At 38.6% G+C, this 22,532-nt stretch overlaps 3 protein-coding genes across 6 annotated transcripts; 2 read left to right on the top strand and 1 right to left on the bottom strand.

The window, feature by feature from the left end:
* LOC105034789 (pentatricopeptide repeat-containing protein At4g14170) lies at positions 1-3,517 on the top strand. Its single transcript, XM_010910079.3, has 2 exons — positions 1-399; positions 1,085-3,517. Exons 1-2 carry the CDS (start codon positions 388-390, stop codon positions 2,537-2,539), a joined length of 1,467 nt encoding a protein of 488 aa, XP_010908381.1. The 5' UTR covers positions 1-387; the 3' UTR covers positions 2,540-3,517.
* Positions 3,518-3,962: 445 nt separating this feature from the next.
* Positions 3,963-7,198, bottom strand: LOC105034772 (uncharacterized). Of its 3 annotated transcripts, none has more exons than XM_010910058.4 (4): positions 6,975-7,198; positions 6,764-6,879; positions 4,821-5,201; positions 3,963-4,729 (listed from the first exon to the last, which is right to left on the bottom strand). In XM_010910058.4, exons 1-4 carry the CDS (start codon positions 7,111-7,113, stop codon positions 4,154-4,156), a joined length of 1,212 nt encoding a protein of 403 aa, XP_010908360.1. In that variant the 5' UTR covers positions 7,114-7,198; the 3' UTR covers positions 3,963-4,153. The 3 variants fall into 3 exon arrangements, with proteins under 3 accessions (XP_010908360.1, XP_010908369.1, XP_010908352.1); XM_010910067.4 differs by having other exon boundaries at positions 4,827-5,204; XM_010910050.4 differs by having other exon boundaries at positions 4,821-5,204.
* A 2,097-nt stretch (positions 7,199-9,295) lies between these two features.
* LOC105034802 (poly(ADP-ribose) glycohydrolase 1) lies at positions 9,296-22,381 on the top strand. Of its 2 annotated transcripts, XR_002163654.3 has the most exons (13): positions 9,304-9,653; positions 9,903-10,088; positions 10,344-10,447; positions 11,937-12,141; positions 12,504-12,608; positions 15,210-15,328; positions 18,532-18,675; positions 19,765-19,888; positions 20,266-20,481; positions 20,946-21,008; positions 21,349-21,545; positions 21,629-21,955; positions 22,062-22,381. XR_002163654.3 is itself a non-coding variant. In XM_010910097.4 (12 exons), exons 1-11 carry the CDS (start codon positions 9,405-9,407, stop codon positions 21,511-21,513), a joined length of 1,680 nt encoding a protein of 559 aa, XP_010908399.1. In that variant the 5' UTR covers positions 9,296-9,404; the 3' UTR covers positions 21,514-21,545; positions 21,629-22,381. The 2 variants fall into 2 exon arrangements, 1 of the variants encoding a protein (XP_010908399.1); XM_010910097.4 differs by having other exon boundaries at positions 9,296-9,653; positions 21,629-22,381.
* Positions 22,382-22,532: the final 151 nt, after the last annotated feature.

Here is a 22,532-nt window from a genome sequence, read left to right on the forward strand (position 1 = left end):
GCAAGAATGAGTCGGGTCAAAGCAGGTCAGGTTTGACGAACTGACCTCGGATTTGGGTCCAGGGGTCTTCGAAACTCGGGCTGGGTGAGCTCGCGAATCGGTCATGTTCACATTGCCCATCCCAATTCCCAAACGAGGTAGCAGGTAAGAAAGATTGAAAGAGCGACCACCCACTACGTCCGGGAGACGAGAGTGGCAGTGGAGAGACGGGCTGAGGTATTTAAGCCATCATCCCCTCCCTGCATGGCTCCCCACAGTCCCCATAGCTTCGGCCCTCGTTGTCCTCCGACAACGTTATGTTGGCCCAGATGCTGACAGCAAGTCCCGCATCGGGCTTCATCTGCGGCTGCAAACATAGCGGGGCATGCAGTCGAAGTGTTTGATGATATGTTTCAGAAGGTAGCTTATTTTTTTTTAGCAACATAATTTGGTATGCTTGCTGTTTTCTCTCATTATTTATTTATTTATGTTTTCAAAATCATGAAAACTCGAATATTTTCAGTTTCCAATGAGTAAGAAATTATCTTTCAAAAAAAAAAAATCATAATTCATGTACCTCGATTTTTTGAATAAATGAGGATGAAGATTGCCATATGTTGCCGTTTTCAAACTTAATGCGTTGCTTACGGCTTTTGATGCATTTTATCCAACATTGTCATCTTCCCACACACTGATCTTATAGAAGGACTCACCCAAATCTCGGCTTAAAGCTACCATACTTTGAATTGGATTTCTTGTAAGAGTCCTTCATCTTATTAATAAAACTTATGCATACTCGAGTAGCATACTCGAGTAGCAAAGGAAGGAAAATAAGAAACCCCAATAAGGAGTCAACTTCTATAATGCAATGGTAGGCTCCATGCTGTGGTAGAAGTTTTGATAGAAGGATTTTTTGTGAGAGAAGAGAATTCAAGAGAACAGGACAATAAGATTGCTTCATGCAAACATCTCCTACTGCAATACTTCCACAATCATCTACTTTTATCCTTTATTATTTCGTTCTTATCAATTTTTAGCTTTAGTTACATGCATTTATACATGAGTTTTTACTACTTCACTCAAAACATACTTCAATTTATTGTAGGTTTGGATCAAATATTGTCATTACCATCATCTAACAAAGAGATGCCACAACACCATCACCACAACCCCACACCAGCCCAACTCTAACCTCCACTCCCTCTACTTCCACTTCCTCCATTCCTCCCCATCCCTCCACCACCTCTGCCACCTCCATGCCCGCCTCCTCCGCACTGGCCTCTACACCGACGCCATCCTCTCCACCAAACTCCTCCTCACCTACTCCCAGCGCTATTGCCTCCTCCCCACCGCCCTCTCCATCTTCCTCCATATGCCTTGCCGCACATCCTACTCCTGGAACATCCTGATCACTGAGCTTGCCAGGTTTGGCCTTCCCCATAAATCCATGGACTTCTTCCTTAGGATGCAGTCTTCTAGCATACCGGTTGATGAATTTACCCTTCCACCAGTCCTCCGGTCTTGTGCCCTTTTGGGCTCCTCTCCTGCCAGCATGTCTGTCCATGCCCTGGCAGTGAAGTTGGGTCTAGACCATAATCTTTATGTTGGCTCGGCGCTGGTCCTTTGCTACAATGGTTTGTCTGAAATCTCTCTGGCACGAAAGCTGTTTGATGAAATGCCTGAAAGAGATGCAGCCCTGTGGACATCGATGCTGTCAGTCTATGCCCAGAGTGGAGAGCCAGAGTTGGCTTTGGGGTTCTTCAGGGAGATGGTGAGTGAGGGAATTCAGTTAGATGGAGTGGTCATGGTCAGCTTGCTATTGGCTTGTGGGCAACTAGGGTGGCTAAGGCATGGGAGGAGCGTGCATGGGTGTAGCATTCGTAGGTTCTTGGGGCTCCCTTTGAGTTTAGGGAATGCTCTCATAGACATGTATGTTAAATGTGGTGCATTTGGCTATGCTGAGACGGTGTTTAGTATGATGCCAGCTACAGATGTGATTTCATGGAGTGCTTTGATTTTGGGTCATGGGTTGAATGGGCATGCTAGTGCTGCTCTAAAGCTTTTTGACGAGATGAGTGAGGAAGGGATGGAGCCAAACTCTGTTACCTTTCTCGGTGTGTTGTCGGCATGTGCGCATGCAGGCATGGTGGAAAAGGCCTGGGCTTTCTTTGATAGGATGAAGCAATGTGGGATTGAGCCTGAATTGAAACACTATGCTTGCATGGCTGATGCATTGGGAAGAGCAGGGCAATTGGTGGAGGCTGAGATGTTCATCGAGGCGATGCCTATGGTGCCTGATGAGGCTGTACTGGGAGCCTTATTGGCAGGTTGCCGAATGCATGGCAATGTGGAGATGGGGGAAAGAGTTTCAAGGAGATTAATGGGGATGAGTCCAAGTAAGAGCGGTTACTACATGAGTTTAGCAAACATGTATGTGGATGCTGGTAGATTTGTCGATGCAGAGATAGTGAGGGAGTTCATGAAGCAGAAGAATGTGGGCAAGCTGCCTGGGTGTAGCTTAATTGAATTGGATTTTCCATCATTGTCAACATTAGAGTAGACTGTTTATATGTGATACAATCACATTTCTACCTATCTTCTTAATGAACTCATGTGCGTGCATGGAATTTTGGATATCTGCTTGGTGGTGATACCTAGAATATGAATGAAGGGATACAGGAAGTTAACTCTGGTGTTGGGATCTTGAGGGACACTGTTAAAGATTGGTCAAGGCAGCATGATGTAAACAAAGCAAGATGAATGAAAATAACTGATGTCAACACCCAGCAAGCAGAGCGAGCGGTTAAGAACACAAGCATGTAGTACAAGGTATCCATCATGAGCCATTATGTGTGATATAGATGGTAAGTTGGGACTGTTAAGAAGTTGAAATGGGTATATGCATTGAAAATCTATGTAAGTTAATGGAAAAGATATTCTAATGGGTCTTGGGCCTGATAGAATATTTAAGTGTCTCTGACCAAGAACATTATTTATGATCCGGAGCAATTAAAAGAGACGGATGGCGACTTACTTGAATCTAAACTTTACAGATATTAGGAGGGTAGCCCTTTGGGTGTCAAACTGGAATTTTTAGTGGGCAGGACCTCTTTAATCATGAGATGCTTTTCTCTGGATTGTGCATTGGATGTGGATCAAGCTTGGGAAGTATGTGAATTCTTTCTGTTAAAGTTTTAGTCAACTGTGATGAGTAGGTGGAAGCTTTACTCCACCTTGATGATGGATTGTCAACTAGATGATGTTTAAAGCATCAGAAGTCTAAATGGATTGCCGTATTGCTGCAGAACTGCTACAGCCATCTTCTTGGAAACAAGTTAACAAGCCATGAAAATTTTTGGAAGTCCATTGAATTTGCCCTACCATTTTCCTTTAACTCCAAATAATCATGAGATTGATTCCTTGTGACTTTCTGCAAGCCAATTAATTTGCACAAATCATTTTGTTCATATACTGAATAACAATTAATCTTTAGGTTATTCTAAATATAGTTCAAATTAAATATCTGCAGTTGCCTGTATGATCATATAAAGCAAATTCCTGATATGCTTGTCGTCCGTTTAAAATAGAGCTTCAACTCTATTTCACGTCATCTGACATGGAAATGATATAAGCACAATATCTAGAGAGAGAAAAAAAAAAGAATCAATTGCATTTTGCAATAGCTTTTTATATGCTTGTTTAGCACCCTCCATCCAATCATTTCCACAAAATGAGCAGACATCATTTGCTGGTATTTCTTTCCAGATGACAATGTTAGGTAAAGCATCATCAAGCCATGAATTCAGCCAAGATCATGCTTGTCACAAAATCACTTTCTGACATTTACCATCATCTTTTTTTTTTTTTATTCCAGTTTGAGATTAATATAAAACTCTAGGTCAGCATTGCATTCCATGTGGCCATACATGGTGATCAACTACAAAACAAACAAGCATAAACATGGTAAAAGAGAGAATATGATATGAAAAGAGAGAATGACGTACAATCAAGGTTAATAAATCAAAACATAAATCGAGTCTCCCAAAAACTGCCATAATTTTTTAATGGTCAAGTTAACATCAAAAAGCAAGACGATGAAATTGCATCATGCAAATAAATACAAGAGGGGAAAAATTACAAGGAAATCAAATGCACAATAAAACCAGTGAAAAGATCATAGAAAACTGGAGAAGAATTTAGATAACCACTCCTTGCGCGATTCTGAACTACGGACTAGAAAGATCTTTCCCTCGATCTCATTCTTTAATAAGTATTCAAGGGCTGTTACCGACAGTCGCTCATTGTAATCGCATGCTTTTATTGCTTCCCATATTTCCTCACTATAATTTCTAGGTTTTAATGTCTTTATCGCATCGATCAACTCTCCTATCTTCATAACCAAGCTCTGGATGTCAACATCTGCAACCTCTTGCCTCTTGGTCCTGGAGGATGTGGCCCTCCTACATGAGTCAAGTGAGGGATTGGGAGATGCAGCAGCTGGAGAAATGGCTGGCTCTTGCTGACAGTGACCTCTAACCTGATTGCTTGAAGACTTTGCAACCTGTTCAATATCAACTAGCCCCTGCATATTCTTCTGATGTTGCCCCTTAATTTCTCTATCAATAGATCCAATATATTGATTTTTATCTTCAGTGAACTTTCCGTTGGCTTGATCATCACCACAAATGATAGCTAGCTCATCATAGTTATCTATAGGATTATTCAGCAAACAAGCATCCCTAGGATGAGCCTGCAAAGCAACATATTAAAAAAAGATCAAAATAAACTAGCTGTCCTGATAATAGAAGTGTAGCACTCTAATAGCAAAGATTGTTGCTTACACGCACATGATCTTGGTAAGCACTGGTTCCCAAACTAATCATCCTGGCAACAGGATCCCAACTGGCTCCACTTAGACATTTCAGCCTTTGTATTTTGTTCCACCGGGTCTTCAGAGTTTTCAATCTTTTTTCTACATCAGTTTCATCACATTTTATTTTAAATTTTTGAGATACAGCTTCTGCAGCAGCTACTAGAGCATTTCTCTTAAATGACATGTCCACTTTCATGCCAACTGCCACCTGATCGACTAAGAATCTTAGAAGAAACTTGGACATTTCCGATTTCCATTTAAATTTTTTGCAAGTTTGTTGACTTCCACTACTTGGGGAAGTTTGCTGGTCGCAAGCTGTTTGTGATGCATCGAGTTCTTCCATTATATTCTGCTACGAAAACAGTACCATTTGCTATAAGTTATTTAGAAAGTTAACTAACACAATCATTCCATTAATAAAAAATAAAATCCCAACTACAACTGAAATTATTCAGTAAAATCAAAAGGATAGATATTAAAAACTCATATCCAACAAATAAAAAATAATAGAAACGAGAAGCATGATTAATCTGTCAAATCTCAATTACGCAAATTCTCAAAATAAACAAGTTCTCATCTCCATGTTCTCTCAACAATCTAATGAGCAGTTGATCCCATAACTAATGTGATTTTCCTCTCACAGCTCTCATGACATAATCTCTTGGTGGCACCGCCATTATCAGAATATGCAACTGATAACATGCTGAAATTATAGCAACTCAGGTCCAATAAGGGAAAAGAAGCAAGCATTCTAAGATTTCAAATGTGGTTTCAACATCTCAAACAAAAACACAATGATAATTAATGGAGTGCCCATAAATTGGATATTTCTTTTGCATTCCCAGCCTGATTTTCTTGGGTGGAATTTTCAAGTGGTAATGTAGACCAACAGGACGTGAAGAAATGAACCAACGGTTCATTATGCATCACATATCAATCAAGAAGCAAGTTCATATCAATCAAGAAGCAGTTCTTCAGTGGTGGTGTTGATTTATCAGTACCTATCCTCCAACCTCCTTATCCATAAACAGTTCGATAATTATCACTCTTCATTCGTATTATGCTTAATTTCTACTTGATCCCTTTATTAAATGAAGAGAACTTTCAAGTCCTATTGTGTGCTTAAACACAGGTTAGTTTCTTGCCCTAGATCCAACTTGGATTTCCTCTTCCATAAACCCCTAAGCTCAATTTGCTCCGCATGCATTTCCACTTCTCTCACATGACCCATCAGATACACTCAGTGTCATGTTGCAATCTAAGTCTTCGCATGCATCGTGAACATCCTATAGCCTTTTAAGTGTATCTGTAAGTGAATGTGAGAAGAAAATGGAGGGGTTAAACATGTAATGTGAAAAACTAGTTTAGAAACCATCGACCAGAATCTAAAATTTCAGAGACATGTAATCTAAATATATCTGCAGAATCTTCCCAACCACTTTTTCACGAAGACATTTCACCTTAAATCTAGATTGTGTTTAGATGCCCAATAGCTAACCACCTCTTGAATAACTTTATCTATTGGTACTTGCCCCATAACAAACTATCCAGAGAACAATTTTATTCACTGTTTAGTTGGTACTCCCATAATTAGTGGAATAAAATTGTGAAAAAAGTGAAAAAGTAAATAAAGATATGTGTTCCCCTGAAATAATTTTAACCTGGTTAAGTATCTTTTTCGCACATTGACGGAATAAGTTTATTTATCACTTTCTGAGCAGCGTTTTGACTGGTTAGCAGGATAACTTCATATGACCCACCATTTAACCAGCATCCAAGCAGCGGCTAAAAGTCATGAGTTTGATTTGGTGCGGCATTTCAGCAAACAAATTATGTTCCTAAACTCCCTACCCAAAAAATTAAGCCGAAACACCGCATTGGAAATTAAAACCGCAGGAACAAAAGCCTCACCACTCCAAGGTGCAGCCTTTCAGCTCCCGACAATGATTCTGCCAAGTTCGGGGCCGCCATCGCACTTAGGCACCTCGGTCGGCCGTTCGTAGCACAGCCCACGGTGGCGGAAGGAGCTGGATGGATCGCAACAAAAAAAAATTGGGGGAAAAGAACAGTGGAAAACTAACATAAATCGGGAGATAAAGAGCTAAGGAGGGCGAAAGCGCACCTCGAGTGGAAGAAGAGAACGAGATGAGGGAACTCTCGGGAGAATGGCAGCAGAGAAAAAGAGTAGATCGAGGGTTCCTTGGTGCCGGCGAAGGCAATGGAATGAGATGGCCGAGCTGGGTTGCTGCAAATAAGGCCATGCTTCTTCGTTCCGTCTCTCCCTCCGATGACCGCTTATATTGGCAGTCGGGAGGGCAACTGATCGTGGCCAAGCATACCGTTGAAGAGAGGGAGGGCGCTGGATTTTAAATTAGAAGGCTTTACATTATACCCCCGCAAGAAGTTGGTCTTCTTCGTTAAGCCCTTAAGGATTAGCTGTATAGACTCAAACTCAAACATGATACTGCTTGGTTCCAGTGTTGAATATTATTATATCATCTAACATTTAGCACATGGAATGTGCTTGTCTGTATGTGTAAAAGAGAATAAAAATGAGTTTAGGTTATTAATAGGCCCTAGGCCTAAAACCAAGTTAGGTTCTAAATCCCAAGCATGAGTGGGCTAGCCTAAACCTAGCCCAAGGATATCAGGCTTGAATCAACTTAATTCAGGTACGATGTTGGGCTAGGCTAGACTCAAAGCATGCCTCTATTTAATTTTTAAAAGATTTTTAATCTACAACTAGCTTGAGATGGAGGAGAGAAGGGCCCTCTGGTGTTGGAGTTTCTGTAATGTTATGAACCATTCATCCATTGAATAAATAGTAGATGAAAGAGTGATGACAAAAATAGAGAAGACCAACATTGTTTACTCAGTCTATCCCTTTTAATCATGCATTGATGTGGTGCCATCATGCTATTGCATAAAACATGCATCTTTTGCATATGCATATATCTACAAAAGCTTCATTGCCATGCCTCATAAAATTTTCAACATCACATCTTTACCATATATTTCTCCAATGCGATGAAACGCTTGGAGCTTAGAGCTTTGTCCTTGGTCCACTTTGACCAGGATTTGATTAGCGGTATTTGACTGTGGAAGACAACCACCAAATTTATTATTAACCGTTAACCAATTACAGCAAGAGAAGGTTTGGATCATGCATTGGAAGGGATTTATCCTGAAGGTGGGTTTTATAATTTTGATGTATCTGGGGCCTATGCTAGATACCAATATTGCTGTTGTCTATTTTAACCTTTCAGAATATATCAGAAATTGTTTTTTTTGAGATTTTGCCATGATACTTCAAAATCTCTTTTAGTCATTTTACTATTGACTTTTTCTAGCCATCTATTTTAAAAAAAGATGGCACTGATCTATTTATTAGCAATCAGCTTTATGTATGGCCGTTGTGATAAATAACTTAAATTTTAAGTGCACTCCAAAAACCAAACAGCTGGCGGGATATTTTGAAAGTAGTGCTCCATTTTTTTCCTCCTTCCTCTTCTCTTCTTCCTCCGTCGTGATAAGCCACCATCCCTTCCCATGCGGAGTCAAGGTATGGTTGAGGGGAGGCGAGTGACAGAAGTCGAGTGTCGAAGGAGGAGAAGAAAGGGGATGGTGGGCTCAAGCCGCAAAAGAGGCAAAAAGATGAGAAAAGCGAGCGGCGAAGGAGGAAGAGGAAGAGGGATGGCATGTGGCTACGAGAAGATGAGCGACAGAGATGGAGAAGGGGACGGCAAGCCCGAGCAATAGAGGTGAAGGAAGGGGGTGGAGGGGAGGCGAGTGACGGAGGAGGAGAAGGAAGGGGGTGGTGGGCCCAAACCGCAGAAGAGAAAAAAAAATAGAGAAGCTAGCGGTGAAGGAGGAAGAGGAAGAGGGGTGGCATGTAGCTATGGGAAGGCGAGCGACAGGTGGAGAAGGGGGTGGCAAGCCTGAGCGACAGAGGTGAAGGAGGAAGGGGGCAACTGATCTAAGCAGCAAAAAAGCAAAGACAGCGAAAATCGAGCAATAGTAAGAAGCTACAAAGAAGAAAAAAGAAGAGGATTAAAAAATAATAAATTTTATTTTTTAAAAATAAAATATAAAAAATAATTATAATATAATATTTTAAATATTTTTTATAATAAAATATTATTAAAGAAGTGTTGTAGTAAACACTATCATTTAACATTTGCAGGAGGTCAAATGCTATTCAAAATATTTTTAGTGTTTAAATAAAATTGCAATTGCTATCATGACAGTGATGTTATCACGAAAAATAATGGACAAAAATGGGAGAACAACCATCTTTCTATCCAAATTATTGTTTATTTAATAATTTTTTAACATGATATAACGTAACGGTTCATCTCCGAAACTGTTATGGTGGCCGTTACTTAAACCACATTCCTTGACGGAGCCTGACGGCCGTCTTTCACCAAGGAATATTCCCCCGCCCCAGCATCCCTCCAGTCTTCCACTATTTTCCCAGACTCCCTGTACTCCTCCCGCGGAAGCCTTGAATGTATTTCCTAAGTTTCTACTCCCCTTGTCTTCGTCGCGAGAGATGGAGCAGAGGGAGGATCTGAATTCCATCCTCCCCTTTCTTCCCCTAATCCTCCGCTCCTCCTCCCTCTTCTGGCCCTCCAAAGCCCTAGAATCTCTTAAAGCCCTAGCCCTCGGCCCGGACGTCAGCCACGTCGATTCCGGAGAGGTCCTCTTCGACGCCATCCTCGATCTTAGGGACTCCATCGGCCTCTCCTCCGAACGGCTCGCCTCCAGAACCGCCGATGGATACGCCCTCTTCTTCGACGAGGTTTCTCCCCTCTCTCGGTCAACTCCTCTTTTTCTGTGTTTTTTTTTTTCATTTCATTTTTTGGTGCTGGGAATCGATAATCCGAAGAAATATTAGATCGAGCAATGTGCTTTCTCGTGAATTAAAGATTGAGATTCGATTAGTTTTAGTGAAAAATATCAAAAAGAGGAAAATGATCACGGTCTGAATTATGGAAAAGTTTGTAGTTTGGGAGTAAATTTAGGAGTTGTTTTTCTTTTGTTTGAGCAGCTGATGTCTAGGGTGGATTCAAGGGTGTGGTTTGGAGAGGTCATTCCGGGCCTTGCAAGGTTGTTGCTGCGGTTGCCTTCTCTTCTGGAAACTCATTACCGGAATGCCGATGAAGTATTTGGTGGACGAAAAGCTGGGCTGCGTATAATGGCCCAACAAGAAGCAGGAATCGTATTTCTAAGTCAGGTGAGCTTTCTCGTTATGATCAATCTATCAATGTTTTGCAAGAACTTAATTGCTTTAGATGTGTCTAGCCCATTTACTCATTGTGTTCATGTGTTTTGTATCAGTTGGTTTGTTTTTCTTGATGGTTTAGTATGTCCTCTTTGCTTGAATTTTTACCTGTCTTTTTTTTTTAAAAAAAAAAATTAACGTTGTTTGGAATTGTTTAAAAGTTTTATGGGCTCCCATTATGCTGACACATTTTGTTATTTATTTCAGGAATTGATAGCTGCTCTGCTTGCATGCGCACTGTTTTGCTTGTTTGCCACCAGTGAAAGGAGTGTCAGATATCTTCCACTCATTAACTTTGATCGCTTATTTGCGTAGGCCATTTCTCACCAACTCTTGCAGTTGTTGTTTTTCTTTGGATGTTTATAATATTATGCGAACATGCTCGCCAGCTAGAAAGGTTCTGACATTATGCAGTTCTTTCTCTCTCTCTCTAAATAAAAAATAAAACATGCTCTATCTTGGTTAGAACTTGCAGAGGCTTGTGTATGTCGATTTATGTAATTAAGAAAGAGTCTGCCGTGACAGCCTTTCCCACTATTAGAAAATGAAAGGAAATGGTGGTTGATATTTAGCTGATTAGTTATGTTTCCTGAAACCTGATTTCATTGGCTTATTTCAGGCTTGGTAGTAGAGATTGATGCAAGGTAGTCAAAGACGAAAGGTGCCCTTAAGACGCCCTTAAGGCGCTTGGGGGGTCTAGCACCTTGAAGCGAGGGGCGTCAGAAAAGCGCTCGCCTGAGTGAAGTAAGGCACTAAAATTGAGGAAAAAAGCAGAAAGTATGATATATAAATAAATAACAACTAGTGATAACTATTGTAACATGAATTACCATATAATAACAATTTAAGCATAAAACATATATATAAAACAGTAAAATGCTCAACTAGTTTAAGATAAAGTATATGATAACAAGCCATAGGCAGTTCTAAATTTATGAATGAAACAAAAAACATAACAAGTCCTAAAATTCATCAATAGAATCTTATAAATAAAATAGAAAACATAAACAGCCCTAAAGTGGAATCATATAAATGAAATAAAAAAGATAAACAGCCCTAAAGTCTAAAGTTCATTAATGAAATCATCAGATTTAGTTTCACTTGCGAAGTTGTCATCAGTTTCGTCTTCTCTTCCTTCATTGGATTTATATCCTTCAACATCTTCTTCTGTCTTATCTGAATCAGCCTCTATCTCTTCAAAACTAACTTTATCATACTAATTGACTACTTTATCCCCTGTTAGTAATGGAGCTGAGAAATTAAATGGGCGGTCTTTTAGGTTTTTTACACTTTTCAGTCATTAAAAAAAAATCATAGAGTTCATTGAGGCGTTAAAGGCAAGTACCTCGTCTCACTAAGAAAGGCTCTAAAAGGTGCTAAAGGCATGCGCATGAGTGAAAGGGCATCGCTTGAAGTATCAAGGGGTGGTGACCCCTTCTGGCACCTCACTTGAGCGTCTGAGGTGCGCCTTTTGGCACTTTTGACATCATTGGATTGATGGCATATATTTTTGCACATCCATGCTGATATGGCATAATTGCTTACATTGTCAAAAAATAGTTGTTATTGTCAATGTTATGAGTTACTGAATTGTATTATGTGCTAAAAGGTTGTATAGCTGAGCCTTGAGTTGTTTGCTTTCTGTAACTGGCACTTTTTTAAGTTGAAATTTGCAAAGCTTGTGGAGACATGGTAATCTCATTTTGGTTATTACATGATATGCCTCATTTATTGTTGGCAGATTGACGAAACAATATTTTTTGCCAAAGCTATAATTGACTCCATTATCACACTTTCCAGGGCCCTTCATTCCCATGCTAAACGGAGCCAGGAACAGAAAATAAAGTGCATTGTTCACTATTTTGAGAGGATATGCCTGTGCATGCCTATGGGTTCTGTTTCCTTTGAACGGAAAGTCCTTCCTCTGAAACAAAGTTGCGATGGCATATCATATCCTGAGGCTGCTTTTTGGAGGAAATCTACTGTTTCTCTTTGCCCGTTTGAGGTAAAATTGAAAATTGTATTTCAAACAAATCTACCAAGAAATTATGTTATCATTTTCCCTGACTTTCTTAAACAATTAAATTTAGTCTCCTGAGTGTGCAAAACAATTGGAAACAGTTTTGAAGGCAACTGCAAGTTGAACAAGTATTTGTGGAGGTCTCTTGTAATTCTTTGGGAAATTCCTTTTTCCATGGGACACAATTATTTTCAGATGCTCCATTCCCCTTTTTCCTGCTTGTTAGACTTGAGACACCTGCTTTTTGTTTAGGCATCTACACCATGATCTTGTTGCTCAAATTTTGTGAAATAAAATGATTTTTCCTTCAAAAATTGACCACCATAATGATTTCCTTTTCTTGTCAGGTCTTTTCTTCTGGCTTGATCGAAGACCAACAATATGAAGCTCTTGAAGTAGATTTTGCAAATGAATTTTTGGGAGGAGGTGCTCTTGGCAGGGGCTGTGTGCAGGTTTTCCTTCTGAACTTTTTAAATAGGTAGATGCCACTTTGCTCTATCTTTATACTCTTTTACAAAATGAGGGAGATTTGCTATTGCAAATTTGTTTTAACCAATGAAAGGCATTCAAATTCTGCTAACCAATTTGATTAGTACATAGATTGGAACAAATATTCAAGTGCAATAATGCAAATAAAACATTGTTTGGTAGAAATGACCGAACTTCAGTTTTTATGTTTACTTAAGGGTGTTAGTAGTCTTTTATTGATTTTAAGCTAACATGGTAGTCATCATTTAAACTTTTCACTGCTGAATAATATATCCTTATGTACCCCCAAAAAAGGATTAATGTATCCTTAAGCAATAAACTTTAGTATTCTTACTTATTTTTTCTTTAAATTAATTTTATGGGCTCGATCAAGTGAAGAAATAGAATTAGAGATTTATATGTGGACACGTATATTTCATTCTTACATTCTTAAGTACTTTCCTAGCCATGTGCTAGTTGCAAGGTTTATTTGCTCTCACAAGCTTTCAAACATAATTTTGGCATAAGAATGTTACCTATTGTTATAAGATCATCCTTGACTTATATTATACAAGTCATACTAATGACAAGGCCTAGCAACATCCCGGCCTTGGGCCAATTCATTCGTAGCTTGGTCTTAGACTGGAATAATTGTTTTTTGCCCATAGTTGTATCATGAACAATATAAAAATTCCAGTCAAGCACGGGTTGGCCCATCCTTCTATTATGAGGCTCAAGCACGAGCCTAGCACGAATTATGCCTAACTGGTTGAGTGAGAGGGTAGAAAAAAAACAATAATAGGGGTGTGAAGTCTGGAGTATAATGATAGCATCATTGCAATATGATTTCTAGGTAGAAGGATGGTGGCCAAGTGGTTGGATGACAGCCTGATGGTGTCTAACAGTTGTTGGGTAGGGATTGGAGAGGAGCTAGAACTAAAGTATCTTATATGCTAAACTTGTGCCAGTCATGGTTTGCATGTTGAGGTATCATATCATACAGTGTCATCTTTGCTAATCACATGTTCAGTCATGTTTCATGGCTAATGGTGAAGAAAATGGGTTTATGCTGGTCCATATCAGTCCGTGCTAGTCCTGCACAGGCTTACGTGAATCAACATGGATTAGCATGCAATATAGAGGTACAAATGTCTGTATTTTACCTGCACTTGTCCAGCATAGTGTGTATCATATGGTATGGGCTGGTACTGTACAGTGACTTGATCCTTTGAGATGTCCCCTTGTGTCTGTACTTTTACATAGATATCTTGATATGTCAAAGATGCTAATGTTTCAAGAACTGGAGGGGTTTTTTCTGATTGCTTTTGACTTGTTGTTAGATGCTTGTTTTGTAGCGATTGTCTTAAGCATATTTGAAAGTCTCTCTCTGTTGTATTACTTGTATCATGTTATCTTGCTTTCTTGTTATAGATTTCCTGGATGTGAAGATCAATATGGGCATTTGTTTGAGTCATGCACACAAAATTTTCAACTTAGGGTTATGAACTAACTATCATGAAAGCAATGAGAAAGTCTAGCTAGTTACTTTTTGCTCTTAAAAGTTCAGGAAATTTCATTTGCCATGTTGCCCTAGACTGTCATGATGTCCCATTATATTAAAATTCATGCATTAATTTCAATATTTTTCTTTCAGACAGCAGGTTTAATTTGTGTTGAATGTGCACATAAAAAATATCTCCAGTAGGACTTTAGGATGCATGAGACTAGGTGCCACTGATATGACATCATCATAATTACATTGTAGAAGTTAGACACAATTGCTGGACACCCAATCATGAAGAAATAATCAGAAAAATCAAGTTTCTAGAACCTATAAGCTTACTGGATCAATTTTGGGCGTGGAATTTATAAAACTAATGTTCCCTAGGTGGCTAATCTGACTATAATTTACGATAAATATGCAGATATTGATTGGTATCATGCAGGCCAATGTATGCACTTTATAGCATGCTATTTTTTTATAAAATCCATTTTTTGATTTAGATACAAAGCATGAAATATGAGATGATTAAAGCTTAGAATTGGTATAAAATGGCTATTATCATTGGTTTCTCTTAGTGTCATAGAAAGTAAACAAATGACATTGAGAAATTGAAAATTTTACTGAGTTAATAGATGTACCATTATGAGGCTGTTTTAGGTTAAAAATTTTAAGTTTTGGGGAAAATTTTGATAAAAACATAATTACAGAAACTTGTTGTAGAGCTAATGGATATCCTATAATGAATGTGAACTCAACCTGAATGTCGTAAGAAAATCCGAATCCGAATCAGAACTCTATTATATTATTAGGATTGTTTTCAGATGTTGCTTGGATCCAACCCAAATATGGCCTGTCAAATGTTCTTCCTACCCACTCAAAAATGTGAAAACAAAAAAATAAAAGAAAATAAAATTCCTTGGAGGATTGATGTTCCTTTTCCTAGCAAATATGACCAAGCATTTTTCTTTATTTCCATGGTTTGATCTCGTCGAAGACTGATGCTGTTAATGTTTCGTATAAATGTGCCATTGGTTTTCTTTTCTTTTAAATTAAATATTCTTTCACTGTCATGTTTATGCAGGAAGAGATTCGATTTATGGTCAACCCAGAATTAATTGTTGGCATGCTTTTCATGGCTTCCATGGGTTGTAATGAGGCAATAGAAATTGTTGGTGCAGAAAGATTTTCATGTTATGCGGGGTAAGTTATTTTTATTTAATTTTGTAAAAGCACCAAGGATATATGTTGTTGGATGACTGTTTGGCTGAGAACTAAACATAAAATTGACATGGTCCTGTATAGAGTTGGTGTATTGGTGGTTTAATTGAATAAACTGTTTTTGCAAATGACCACAATTCTTTTTGTGCTTAAAATATTCTCATTCATTTCCAAAAATTTAGATCTTTATGCAGAGTTCTTTTAGTGCATAATGCTGATGTATGTTCAATAATGAGGTGTTTCTTTCCTTGGATTGCTAACTAAAACTGCTTGTTGTTTCTAGGCTTCATCTGATTAAGCAGAGGAATGATGTTAGATTGATCTATGGCAAAGGAAAACAGGTGGCTTAAATTATGCCATTGACCGCCTTTGCTTTGACCATAGGACTGATTTCAAAGATATTGTTACTTCTAGAATTATTTCATATTGTTTTAATTTTTCTGCTGTTGAGTAACTTAAACCTTGTGCTTATAACATTTTGTTTTTCCAGGCTCCACAATAACTTAATTTTCCTGGTTTAATGATGTTTATCTATACACCTCTTTTCTACACCTTGTTCAGGTGGTAATCTTTATGTTTACTGGCATCACCTTTTCTTGTAGCATGCATAATCCTAGAACTTTGAGTGGAGGAACTGTATGCATCTCTTGTAGCAAACTCAGCAGCTTATAGAGTTCCTTCTTAGTTCTATTGCACTTGTGTCTTATTGCATGTTTGATAGCCAGACTAGGGGAATTATGATTGTGTTGTGTTTGCCTCCTGATGAAGGATCTTCGTTGGTCTCCTCTACTTCTGAAGGTATTTTGGGTTGATTGAGCTGCAAATCTTTTGCCATTTCATGTATTGTGTTAAAGGATTTTTTTTTCCCCTATTACTGAGGAAATGTCTGCATAGAGGGATAATGGTTGCAATGTTTAGTTCCCATTGTTGAGCTTGCTAGTGTCGCAAATGGATTTGAAAGGAATATGACTCTGATAGTGTATTTTGGGAGTGTGGACTATTCTCATTTTGAGAACCTCTGATGCCATTTTTTGCAACTTGTATCTTATTGATGATATGCATTTTCTGTTTTCTTAGATGTCAAAAGCGCCTATGAAAATAGAGTTTGAAATTTTAAGTTGTTATTGGAATGACACTTATCATTACAAAGCCTTAAATGTAGTTAAGCTTAAAATCAAGGTTGACTGTGTTGCTACCGGAGCTTGGACTAGTCAGCCGATGATACAGTTTGGTACACCTCGGTGCCGTTCTGATCGGGCCCAGTCGACACAGAGAGAGGGTGAAGGGAGAATGAGAGAGGAAGAGAGAGGGGGAAGGAGAGAGAGAGAAGGAGAGAGGGACTCCGGAGGGCAGTTGAGCTTGCTGCACCACTATTGAGCTCGGTGGAAGTCGGAGGAGGGAGGAAGGGAAGAAGAGGTAAAGGGACAAGAGACTACTGGAGGCCTTCGGTGGGGCCGATGAGGCTGCTGCACTGCTATCGTGTTCAGTGAAGATTGGAGGGGCTCCACCCTCCTCCCGATCGAAATAAGAATTTCAGCCCCTATTTTGTAATTTTTTTTGGATTTATCATATGAAGTCAGTAAAGTCCTTGTTGTGGTAAATCTAAAAAAAATTATGAAACAGAGACCGAAGCCCCTATTTTGATCAAGAGGGCGGAGCCCCTCCTCTGGCCTTCATTGGCCTCGGAGTGGGCGGTGGCCTTGCTAGCCCTCCAAAGGCCTTCGGGGAACCTCCTTTTCCTTTCCTCCCACTGCCTTCATCGAGCTCGATAGTGGCGCAGCGAGCTCAATTGCTCTTCATTGTCCTCCGGTGGTCCTTCTCCCTCTTCTCCTCCTTGTCGGTTTTTCATTATGAATGTCAGAATCATCCTGGTCGGCCATCGGTACGGTTCGACACACCCCGAACTGAGCAGTTCTAAATCGGACAGTTTGGAGAACTATGCTCAAAATAGAATGTGCCTTAGATAAATTTTATGGAGGATAAGCAGTGGAGGTTTTGAATGATAATTGGAGATCAGCTATCTCTATTTCCAAAGGAACACTTAAACAATTCAAAAGATGTCAACTTTCCATGTATTATTTCAATTATGCTCTCACAGAGTTTTTTAAGTAGTTCTGCTCTGCATGAACAATTTATTGCTAAAGATATTTCATCCTCTGATCTAATTCGCAGAACCAAGACAAATAGAATAGGTTGTTGTTTGCAGTTCCGCCTCTGATATTCAGTTATATTGAGCTCTAGTGCCTCCATAATTGGCTTAAACATTTTCTTAGACCTTTTTTTGCCTTACGACCTTATGGCATTGTGGCTACTGGCTAACATGACTCCATGATCAATCCCTCTCCCTTTTTTACGGGAACAAAGGACAGTGATTAATATCTCATGATATGAACGTGACATTATGCTTGAATTGAAATCTGCATCTTGAAGAAAAATAAGGCACCGGCCTTTGGATGTAGTGATTGTTGATCATTCCAGAGTAGCCTTCAGATCATATTAACTGCCCTTTGAGAAACTGGAATGCTCTGCTCACCTTCCTCAGAAAAGGCAAGAATCTCAAGATGGATATTAAATGAGCCCTGCATTCGGCTGTAATGTGTTACTCTTGTTATCTGCAGTCTGACACTATGCATGTGTGACTGGTGAAACATCATTTGTCTGGCCCCTTGAGTTGCTTGTAATGAAAGAAGCCTTCCAGGTTTGAAGTTGTTTTCCCAGTTATTTGCCTATATCTGATTTATGAGAGTCCTTATTGTGCCAGAGCACTTATGTCAAGTCTGACCCTTTACTCTCCCTCACCCACAATACTGAGAATATCCTTCTTTAGTTGATTCTCACCAGCTGTGCTTCAAAAAAGGGATGCTTTAAAATAACACTAATTTATCTAAGATATGGCTTCAGATTAAAGTGACTTTATTGTAAGCATGAATGGTGGAGTAGGATAACAAATGTTGGTCAGATATGCAAGGATCATGATCTTTCTAAAACATTAATCATTTGATTTTAGCCAAAACTCTTTCATTATATGGAATGTGATATGGATTATTTGGTGTGTTCACACATGAATTTAATCTTATTTTGTATTGTTATATTTTTTATCTTGAGTTTAAGATTTATTCAATATTACAGCTGTGTAGTGATTTTTTGACTGAAATTCTGCCCATTGTCATGGTATTGTTTTATAGGTATGGTTCTTCATTCTGTTTTGTGGGTGACTACCTGGATAAGAAGCCATGTGATTCAATGGGCAGGAGAAAGACAAGGATTGTAGCAATAGATGCTGTATGCAGTCCAGGAATTATGCAGTACGAAGTCGATTGTCTGGTTAGGTATGCCAAGCCTTTATTCTCGGTATAATAGCTTTTTCAGGACAATTTTTTGGAAAAAAGCATCAGCTAAGAAATTGCTAAGATATACCAACTTAAAGAAGCCCTTTTAGCACTGGTTTAGTCATGCTTTAGTATGTTTTCTGTCTTCAGGACATTTGTTGTCATCAAATGGTTTCTAGCATGAAGATCTATAACGTTTATGCTTTCATCTCTTTAATATGACATTTGACCGTTGTTCATTAAAAAAAAAAATGATCTCAGCATTTAGATTTCGTAAGTGTAACATAATTGAGTCATCCTGAATCAATAAAAGAAAATGCATAAACAATCAATTCAACATCCACAAACCATTAATTACATGCACGGTCAAATGCTGATTTCTGAACTCACTTCCATATCCATCTAATCTAAGATAATGTAGAAAAGAAAAGGAAATCTTAATAAGCATTAGGAAAGGAAGCATCAAGGTAATAGCAAAGAATATGGTAAAATCATAAAATTTTGGTTATGGAGAAGAGATTCGGAATTTTAAACCTAGAAGTTAATGAATAGAAAAATGTCAAGGTGCAAAGCATCAACAATTGGATCGATGAAGCTCAGTTCCTTGGCTTACTTTTGTTCCTATATGCTTAGGATAAAACATAACCAAGTTGTATCTAAAAAATCATCAGCCTTGAACGTATTTTTATGATTCATGCAGGAAAGGACTGCAAGGACTGCATGTATTATTGTGCTTAAATTTATACATTTCCCTGGCAGAGAAGGCCAAAATAGTTACATGTTTTTTTTTGTAATAACTCTTTACTCTGTCCTTTCTTTATTTTTGCTCTGTAGTTCCTCCTTCCTGACACTCCTGAAACATCAAGTGTTTGACATCATATTTGGCATGTCTTCATGGTGCTTATATAAATTATATGCTTAGGTGAGAACTAGGTTAGTTTTGTTCCTATTTCAGACTCCATGTTGCTGTTTACTTGATACATCAACATGTCTTTTGAGTGTGTGTCGTTTGTATCCCTAAGTAGAACTTTTGTTAATTGCTTTCGTTACTTCAAGCTTTTTCTCTATTCTTTTTATTTTGTTGTACAGGGAGACTAATAAAGCATTTTGTGGATTTTTGGATGCTTCAAAATATCAACACTGCTCAAAGATTTTTCAAGATGCTGATGAGAACAATAATGAAGTTTCTACTGCTAACTGCAACATTTTTCTGGTAAGAATTATCAATAAGATGCTTACTTTGGTTAATCAGCAAATATCCTGATGAAGGGACTCCATAAAGTGATTTAATTGGGCCAAGTCCCTTTTCTCCTTTTCTGCTTTCTTGATCCTGCACGGTCTGTCTGATTAGGTTTCCTTGTTCCTACACATTTTGGCCAAATTTTGCCTTTTCCTGTCCATCATTAATGCTTTTTTTAGTTTCTGCACTTAACAAAACAAAACTTAACCTTGATATCTTAAATGCCTGCATATTTTATGTATAGAAGTCTATTCTTGCTTAGATGATGCAGTTGCTTATTGTGGACTTGATTAATTTGATGTTGATTGCCTGTAGTAACTGCCTCAAGCCTTGATATACTTCATAAACAGGTTTGTGAAGCTAATGCCAAGCAAGCCAAAGATCCTGACAATTCTGAAAACAAAGGTGCAAGTAACTTGGACTTGATTGGTAAGACTGAAAATAAAAGCTGTCAGGTAATAGACTCTCAAGTGGATATTGGGATTGCAACTGGAAACTGGGGCTGTGGAGCTTTTGGTGGAGACCCTGAAATTAAGAGTATGATCCAGTGGCTAGCTGCATCACAGGTATTCTCTTTGTGAGATTCTGCCGCTGTCCATTGATAATCTCATTTGAGTCTGTATTATTGGGGAATGTTGTAAATGGTGGAATATGGGCCTGAACCATGCATCTTCTAGCGGGAATGGCTTTTCATTTCTCCCCTTGGTATAATCTGGTGGCTGATGACACTGCATAGTTCTTCATATTGTTCAGTATGGACTTGATAACATTTAAAGTCCTAGCCATTCACACACTATGCATTCTTTTATAAAGGGTTAGAACAGTAAGAGTTACGAGTATAAATCACTAAACTTCTTTTCTAGTACATTTTCTTTTCCATTTGAAGTCCAAGTATGACCTAATTCTTGTATTCGTGTGGCTTCAGATGTCTTTAGACTGTCTTAGTTATCATGTATTTTTGAAGCAAAGATTATGTAGATCATGAGATTATGATTTCCCCCTCTCTCCTTTTTCTTTCCTCTTGCTGCAGGCTTTAAGACCTTTCATCCACTATTACACATTTGGAGAAGCAGCATTGCAGAGATTAGAACAGGTATGCTTCCTGCTTTTATTGTTATTATACAGTATGTTAGTTTGACATTATGAAAATCTGAACATGTACAGTGGATAAATTCATATTTTTATGATGTAAATCTTGCATGTACTTGGAAAAATGTTTGTTCTCAGCATGAATGACAGCTCTTTTTCCTCCCTATATTGTGAGCTTAAGACCATGGTGATTCAACTCATTCCTTTGTTCGAATATGTCTTCCATAACTGTTGGACTACTGAATGTGGTCTAGAAGATCGCAGATGCGGTTTATATTTCTATCTGATTAAAATTGCAAGAAAAATAATTGTAGTGGCTGATTTCATTATGATGATTTAATCAGGTGACTCAATGGACCTTGGTGCATGGATGGACAGTGGGTGACTTGTGGAGCATGGTAGTTGAATACTCATTCCAAAGGTTAAGAGGGGAGACTAATGCTGGGTTTTTAACTTGGCTCTTACCTGATCACAGCACATCAAATGACGTGCAATGTATGTCTGAGTAGTGTCATTCTTCAGCTGGTCTTCAGAAGCAAATGTAATTGTTTTTTAAAATTTTCTAGTTTTAATATTTATATTTCTTCTAAGGCGTGACTCATTTAGCTCTTTTTCTTTTTTCAGGTGCTAAACTATAATTTGGCTGTATCACTTTCTGATAGCCATCAGTAGTCTCATTGCACTCTGCCAGGAGTGAAAGTTGTTGGGTTTTTTCTTTTCCTTTCTTTCTTTTTTTTTTTTTGGGAGGATGAAGGAGAACTGGATAGGAGGGAGGGTGGGGGGGGATATGTATATTCTTTTGTCTAAATTCTGCCAAATTTAAAAGAACCTGCTTAGAAGGATTCCTCTAATTGTTGGGGCAGTCATAAGATGCGTGCTTTTGTTTTCCTGCTGGCATGGAAATATGGTGCTCATCTTCGACATCGGTGGCTTGATATGTGTGCTGGAGAGGTATCTCAAGCAAATGATGGATAATGTAAAGATGATGAGAGTAATTTTGCATGAATCTTTTCTATGTTTTTAAAAGCTTACGAGAAGAAATCTTGCTTGCTAATAGGATTGCAAGTGCTGAATTGTCCAGACTGCTGGTGGATATTGCGATTGGCATGCATTCTGTGGAAGGTGTGGGGTTTGTGGTCTCCTCATTTGTATGGACAATGCTGTGGTGTGCTGTTTGATTGCTGGGTTGCTTGTTTTTACAGCCAGAAGTGATGCCATTTGGTCGGTAGAAAATCGGGCAGCAAGTGCAAACATTAGCAGGGGCATGTGATGCCATGAAGTTACATTTTCTTTAAGTTGATATGTAGATTCAGTAGATATGTATGTCCAAGAACCGTGTACTTAACAAGAAGCAGAGAATGGAATAGCTATTCATAATGTTCCTGGCTTCTTGCAGCATTTTGTGATGTTGGAAGGCTCCCATCAACTTTTTGGTTTGTCAATTCTGAACGAGATAAAAGATTCTGTTAAGACCTACTATCTCCATGTGGAAGTGATGTGCTCCAGATAATAGAGAAGAGAAACTATG

Source organism: Elaeis guineensis, chromosome 1 (assembly GCF_000442705.2).
Source record: "Elaeis guineensis isolate ETL-2024a chromosome 1, EG11, whole genome shotgun sequence".
In the NCBI taxonomy this organism is placed as follows: domain Eukaryota; kingdom Viridiplantae; phylum Streptophyta; class Magnoliopsida; order Arecales; family Arecaceae; genus Elaeis; species Elaeis guineensis.